This window comes from Plasmopara halstedii (genome assembly GCF_900000015.1).
Source record: "Plasmopara halstedii genome assembly, contig: Scaffold_526, whole genome shotgun sequence".
Lineage (NCBI taxonomy): Eukaryota > Oomycota > Peronosporomycetes > Peronosporales > Peronosporaceae > Plasmopara > Plasmopara halstedii.
In genome coordinates, this window is record NW_020187446.1 from 683369 (window position 1) to 690834 (window position 7466).

The 7466-nt window shown below is 43.8% G+C and overlaps 2 protein-coding genes across 2 annotated transcripts; both read left to right on the plus strand.

Moving 5' to 3' along the window:
* Positions 1 to 1970: 1970 nt before the first annotated feature.
* PHALS_11182 (Glycoside hydrolase, family 12) lies at positions 1971 to 2708 on the plus strand (the record flags this gene model as incomplete). The annotated part of the gene is made up of 1 exon (XM_024726734.1): positions 1971 to 2708. One exon carries the CDS (start codon positions 1971 to 1973, stop codon positions 2706 to 2708), a length of 738 nt encoding a protein of 245 aa, XP_024577381.1.
* A 1952-nt stretch (positions 2709 to 4660) lies between these two features.
* On the plus strand, positions 4661 to 4912 carry PHALS_11183 (uncharacterized protein; the record flags this gene model as incomplete). Its single annotated transcript, XM_024726735.1, has 2 exons — positions 4661 to 4786; positions 4886 to 4912. The coding sequence occupies 2 exons, from the start codon at positions 4661 to 4663 to the stop codon at positions 4910 to 4912; spliced, it is 153 nt and encodes a 50-aa protein (XP_024577382.1).
* Between the last annotated feature and the right edge of the window lie 2554 nt (positions 4913 to 7466).

The window sequence follows — 7466 nt, forward strand, 5'->3', positions numbered from 1 at the left end:
CGCTACGGCGGCGAGGGCAATAGTAGCAGGATAGAAGAACTTCATTTTGAGTCGTTTGTAACTATCACAGGTCAATTTCCACAATGAAGAAGACTATGAAGGGAACGAAATATATCAAATTTGCTGTGCTGCCAATGTCGCATGATGGGATTGTGGTTGCTTCAATGGCAGCTATGAATTCATGCTTCATTGTAAGAAAAGGGTTTTGACTTCGATTTGTAAATGGATATTGGTGAAAGATTGTGCATCTTCTGACATCTCTTTGACGCACAGTAAGAATGTTGCAAATAAGAATTTCGAGACATTAGATCGCGACACTTTAAGTACGAGTGAAGATGTATCTGCTCGAAAACAAGAATACACACGGGTATAAGATCCAACTTTAATTAAAATAAGCTTTTCGGATCATGAGAGAGCCCATCCACGCGTATGCAGATAGTATATCGGCAGCAATAAAATTGGACACAAAATAGGCATATTGGCTACAACGGCCTCAGTATCGTCCTTTATGGTCTCCCATATTTTCAAAGCATGGGTTCAAAGGGATGCAAAAATCTATAGTGTAAAAATTCATTGGCGATTGGCGTACTGGAAATTACTACTCCAATCAACGTACATGTTTGCTGCAAATGCACCGTATCTGCTTCGATTCTGTCATGATTATGGACAAAAGCTTAAATGCTACAAATTCACACCCTAAGATGAACAAAATGAGAGAACATGTGGATTCAAGACTGAGTGTCAAGCCATAATCAGCATTTCGCAGCTTGCTGCATTTATGAGCAACCGTACAAGCAACCAATTATCACCGCTCCACAGGAGGACTGGTTTAGTGAAGCGAATGTGGATTTATATTTAAAAGTTTAAGGAGAATCTGGTAAGCTAGATGCAAGCAAAAGCATTCTTTTCATAAAGGTGTATGGTGCACGGTTGAATCTTATCGCTGATGCCATGGATGCAGTAATTGTAGCCATATGGGTTTGAGCTTTTCCGACTTGATTTCACTCTCTATCGTCAGAGGGGCCCATGAGCTTGATACTTAATCCTCTAAATAGTGCGTAATCTTTTGAAATTGATTACTTAATCCGATGTCTGATTTGAATTTGTATTCCTAAGATGCTGTGCTGCACGTTTTTGCCCAGCTTGAACTTACTTTTTAATGGGCTACATAGGTTGTGTCGCAAATTGTTCATTATGTCTTGACATCAAATTTTATCCACTCGAAAGCTTGTTTTTTCATTTTATGTTTGGTGCAAGCACTTGTCATTAAACCTGATAAACTTACATAAACTACGACCTTTAACGTTGCAACCCAGAGTAAGCGTAGAACGTCAAATGTAGAAGCGGCGATTCTCTAGCACGTCAAACGCCAGTCATTACCCTTCAGATCCACACATTGCGTGCTTTCCGAAACTATCCAGCTAATATTCAGCTGTTGAACCCATCCTTCGAATAAGTTAATGTCGTGCGGAAGATCATAAAAAGGTGATTATTTGCTCCGAATTTTTGCATGGGTTACTATTGGCAATGTGCCTATTCGTTGTATCTTTGCCCATAAACGCTCTAACTTTTGCGTTCAATGGAAGCTCTTACGATCCTTTAAACTTATTTTGATCAAAAATGAATCTTTTACTTGCTTGCGTCCTTAGTTTACAAACAGATACGTCTCGGCTCGTATTTAAAATGTGTAGTTTTCAAAATAGTCTCAAATCATATCAATTTGCATGCTTTTTAAAACCCTTCTGATTCTTGCACAAACTTACCCACTACAAATATTTTGTCCTCGCAACCCTTTCTTTGTAAGGACTCATGAGCTCGTAGAAGGAATCAGGTCCCCATCATGCGATACTGGCGGCTGAGTAATCAACTTCCTGGCTAAATTGATCAGCGCATTGGACAGGGTCATATTTCGTTCCGACACCTTCCTTCATTGTACAAATTGTCTTGTAACAAGCTGCATACCAATCGAAATGAAGTTCTGCTACCCTGCTACCATTGCTCTTACTGCCGTAGCCACAATTGCTCAAGCCGCAGATTTTTGTGGTCCAAGTCGTAATGATTATGATTCAATTCAAGCTGGGCAGTACAAGATCTACCATGGCTCCGGAGAAATATCTGGTCAGCTTTGTTCAGCAGTGGATTCTTTTACCGACCACACGGTTGCCTTTCACACGAATGCGAACATTCCTGAAACAAGCTCGGGTGGTACCAATAACTTGAATCCCGTTACGTTCGCTGCTGCTCAACTGCTGGCGGACTCAAAGCGAGTTGGAGAAATCAAGTCCATACCGGTAACCCTCTATCACGAGTACACTTTCGACGGTAAGCTGTCCGCAAACGTTGGTCTCAGCTTAACTGTTGGGCCTGTAGATTATACGTATTCTCCACTTGAAATCTTGGTTTGGATGACTGGATACGGTGATTACATTCCTGCGTCAGTGACCCAATCCACTGACTCGGTTGTTATCGGCGGAAGGGAATATGATAGGTACCGACTACCGTCTCCGGCCAAATCGATTTGGTATGTTCCGAGGATGGCGATGCCTGCTATCACGGATGACTTGTACCCTTTTATCAATGATTCCATATTCATCTCAGCCGGTATCACTTTCAATGATTATGTTCATAAAGTACAAGCTGTCACTAACATTATCACCGCTGCCAACGCCAAACTAACTGTGACGAATTTCACTGCAGAAATTCTATAGCTGTAGCTATCCTCACAGCTATAATCCATATAATTCATTTCGTGGTCCTCATTTTGTTGTGTTTACATGCTGCGAGCTTGTTTTGTATCCTGATGTATTTTTACTTTTGACCGAGACGCACATTAGAATTCTCTGCCATATTGTTAAGTATACCTGTTAGACGTTTACCTACGGTAGGATAGACAATATCTTTTGAAATTCATTTTGAATTGCAGCCTCCAGCGTTCCTTATCAAATCCCGCAAAGACATCAAGCTGGACAGCCAGACTATTCATCAACAACACCAGTATTTCGAGTGAATGGTCGAAATTCCTTTATCTTAAGGACTTCTGTGACGCCTCAATAATGATCTATCTTCAATTGAGAGATTATGACTTACTTTTATTATTCTGCTCAAGTGCTACGCACTTCTTTCTAGAATCATATCCAATAAACCAAGTTTATACTTTCGTAATCAAATAGGATCGCATATTCGAAAGGAGCAAATGTTAATGAACACTTATCTTCAAAGACACAACTGGCAATTCCCGACCCGGGACATGAACATGATAACGTTAAAATTGCGCCGTGAAAACGTGATGCGACCAATGCTGATGCTGCAATATCTTTCAGCTCTGCTGACATTATCGATTGCCTGCTTCCTTAAGAGCTTTGGTTATTGAGCATTTGACCAGTTTCAACATTTTTAGTAAATATTGAAGATTTTTGTCAGAAAAAAGCTTTAACTGATCATTGATTACATAAGCATTCACATTGAAAATTTGAGACTCTTTTTGCAACCAGATGACATTTTTATTCTTTCCAATTCATAAAGTCATATATACGACTATCGCTAGGTGGTAGCTTTTGTTCGAAATATAACATATGAAATGTGATGTAGTGAAGTATTTGGGCTTTGCGCTCTTAAAATGGCCCTCGAACACATCCTTTTACGTATCTCAATGCGACTCTATAGCCTAAGGGCCACGACAACCTCGAAGTGCTTGATAGCACTTACGACGGGGTACAAATGACATGATGGCGTATGTACACATTACACTGCTGTATGTCGAGATTATAGCGAAGCTCGGGTGTGATATGGCGAAGTATCATGACTAGAAGATGAAAGACTTCACAGAAAGGAGAGGCCCATGAGACACATGAGCTGCTAGCCTTATGCGATGCGTTTATGAATTTTTTAAAATTGAAAAAGATATGATTAAGTGCAGCTTTCAAATCCAAATATATCGCGCTTCGTTTTGAGAGACTCAAAGTATTAGGTACCTGAGAGGCACTTGGTTAGGCATCTAATGGGCAGCCAGTGAAACCAAACATGATAATACTGAATTAGTAGTATCAGTTTGAATAAGAGTTAGTTCTTAGTATATGTCACTGTTAGAATCAAAAAGCGAAAAAGTCCTAAGCTACTTAAAATTCAGCTCATGGGTGGAGCGTATTAACCCATTTTGCGTGCGCTGGTTAACGCACAAGTATAGAGAAAAATTTTCTCTGCGGCAACCCCGTTGCACTAGCACTTGTAGTAATGGGGTAAGTACTTACTCAAACCTTACTCATAAAGTATAATCACTACAGTGACAAAACATTTACCGTACAGACGTATCATTACAGTTGACTATAGTGCTATCTGTGAAGATGATAGAGTTCCCAAAGCGAAAGGTGCGAGGTACACATGCGCTGCTAGCCGGAAGTGAGAGAGAAAATAAATGTATCACGAGAAATAGTAATATATATGAGTATTAATCGAAAGTATTCATGCTAAATAAATATACTCTTGAGATAGCAGAGCCATTAACATAGGTGTCCTCAGAGGCTCACGGTTTTGTTGCGCACAAATCACCCTTGTGCGTATTTCGACACGAACACTGAGAGTCGAAGCTTCTTCTGCGCAAAGTGCGCGGCATTTTCGCGAATATAATGAACCGAAAACGTAAAAAGATTTGTGGCTTGTAAGAATGGGAGATGAAAGCCCACGTATCTGTCCTGGGAACAACAAAATGCGCCAAGGCATCTTTAGTCTCCAGATGGAAATAGCGCAATTGGTGCACCAAAGCCCGAAAGCAACTACCACTCCCTTGGGGGTACGCATCGTCAATTTAAATGGTTTTGTGTAAGATTTCGAGGAACGTCTTATACAGAAGGTATGGAGGTTCCACGTCATCTCAAAAAGTTTTGAATAGGGAGATTTTGATCGTCAATCCATTTAAGCATGCCCATCATGATACAAGTCCAGTTACAGATGTGGCGAACATTCGCACCGCCTAGTCAGGCTTATCGCGTGTGGCCAAAGTTCTAGTTACCAATCAAACGAAGAGCAAATTTTATGACTGTACAAGAGCTGAGTGCTCTAGAAAACGGAGTGTCGGCGGACTCTCCTCTAAAAAAGGTGATGATTGGTAATTATGCTCGACACTTCACGATGGAAGGAAGTCAGCTGTATGCTGAGGCGCTGATATCGCGGTTGAGTAACATCATCACTGTTTGCTTAGCGACGGGGATTTGTGTCACGGTGCTGAAGGTCCCTGTGGACCTCGGTGTCAAGCTTCTTGACTTTGATGGTGTGGAATGCTGCTTAGTCTCAGACTTGAATTCAAGATTGACCTCATCCTTTGTATGGCATGGTTAAAACACAATGAGCCATGTATCGATAGAAGGTCGAAGACCTTGGGCGCTACGCGAACGTCTCCTGGTGGAGCTTTGGTGAGTCATGAACCCACCTCAACTAGGAGGCGGAAACGCTATCGGCGTAGGCACTGAATTGTGAATGGCAATGAGCTGGAGGTTGGAATATTTGAGTTGTCGAACACCGAAGCGTGTATCGGACAAAAGTTCAGCATAGCTCGCGCGATGAACGTGAAGTGGCACTTAACTCATTGAAACTTGCTAAAGTATCAAAGTAGTTGTCGCATGCCAAGAATGCCATGAGCAGCCGTAGGCCGAGGAATCGAGGGCGAGGCCCCAGTGATGCACGTGGAGTGGCACGTAATCTACTGAGCACTGCTCACGTTTTAAAGCAGTCGCTGCATGCCACGAGTGGCATGGTCGGACGAGGTCTGATGCATCGTGGGCAAGACTATTCAGATGCGCGTGGTGTGGCACGGTATCTACTTAAGGAAGACTTCGAAACTGCAGCTTTCGTCAGATGTTGTTAATAACATCTAAGCTTCGGTGGAACTGGGGCGCTGGGCGACGCTGAGTGCGGGTTCCCGCTGATCTTGCCTAGACGTAGATAGGCAACGCGACGCCGTATGCTATCTGCAAAACGCCGAGCGTCGACCCTGGTTCAGTGTGTGTTCATCGGAGACGACAGCGTACAGCTATACACCCTCGTCAATGGTATGACGAGGGAGGAAGACGGCGACGTCACCCTCAAGGATATTCCTGATGTGGATGCTCTTCTTTAGCTGGACGAGTTGTCCTTCGTAGAGTTTAATGAGGCCTTGAAGGCAAGCGATTTAGCCGAAGTGGTCATTATACGACCAAAAGATGATTTCAGCTCGTCGTCGCTTCTGAAAGAAGCTGTCCTGGAGGAGACCAAGAGGGTGCTGACCGCACAAAATGGTTCTTCGATTCTGAAGAATCCCTTGGAACCGCACTGTCCTTTGGTAAAGGAATTTCAGGACGTCGTTTCCAAAGTCTCGCCGTCGGTCCTACCTCCGGGCCGAGTTGTGCGTCATGAGATTGATCTGGTTTTGGAAACCAAAAACTGCCAAACACGTCAATGATCCCTGCCCAAGGAAGGATGTGACGTACCTCCGTGAGAAGCACGACGCGGGAATGGTGCGTGAGAGCAAGTCTCCCCATTCAACACCCACGTTTTGTGTCCGGAAGCCGAACGGCAAGTGGTGTATAGCTCACGCTTACGATAAGCCCAGCGCTGCCATTAGTCCAGCACAGACGCCAATTCCTAGGAAGGATGTTTCACAAAAAAATGGATGCACAAAAAACAGTGCACTCGACTTGGTCGATGGATATTATCAACTGGTCCAGAGAGCGAGTGATATTCCGCTGACAGCGGTGAGTACTTCGAACCTCATGCTCTGGGAGTGTTTGGTGATGTCTCAAGGGTTGTCCAATGCACCAGCAACATTTAATCTTGTGACGCAAATGTTCAGGCCCCACTGGGCGTATGCACAGACATACTTCGACGACATCTTCTTCCACAGTCGAGCGGAGCACGGGAGGACGGATGGAGTGAACCACATCGTCCATCTGAGAGCGGTGCTTGAGTGCATGCGCACGAACAAGCTGTATGCTGATGGAGAAAAGTGCATTTTCGGCGCCATAGAAATCTTTTCTAAGGTGCTCCATTGGGAAGCGTGGCATTCGAGCGCATCCCGCTAAGGTTAAGGCCATTGTGGACTGGCCGGCTCCATAAAACTATAAGGACTTGTGCAAGGGGTTTGTCCTCACCAACTACTTGCTCAAGTTTAGCGATATTTATGCGGAAGTGCCACGGCCATTGTCGAATCTCTAGAAAGGATGTGGAATCGTGTCGGGACACCGAGCATCGGGAGGCTTTTGACGGGGCCAAAGAAAGCCTTTTTTATGCACCTATACTGGCGTTGCCAGACCCCGATCATCGTTTTACTGTCATCTGTGACGCTTCATACTTTGCCATCCACTGTGCACTACTGCAAGCAGACACAAAAGGGCGAGATCGGGTGATCGCGTTCGAACCTCGCTATCTCAAGGCTGCGAAAAGTAAGACTACCAGTCCACAACAAGAAATTACTTGCGATGAAGTATGCACTTGTCAAG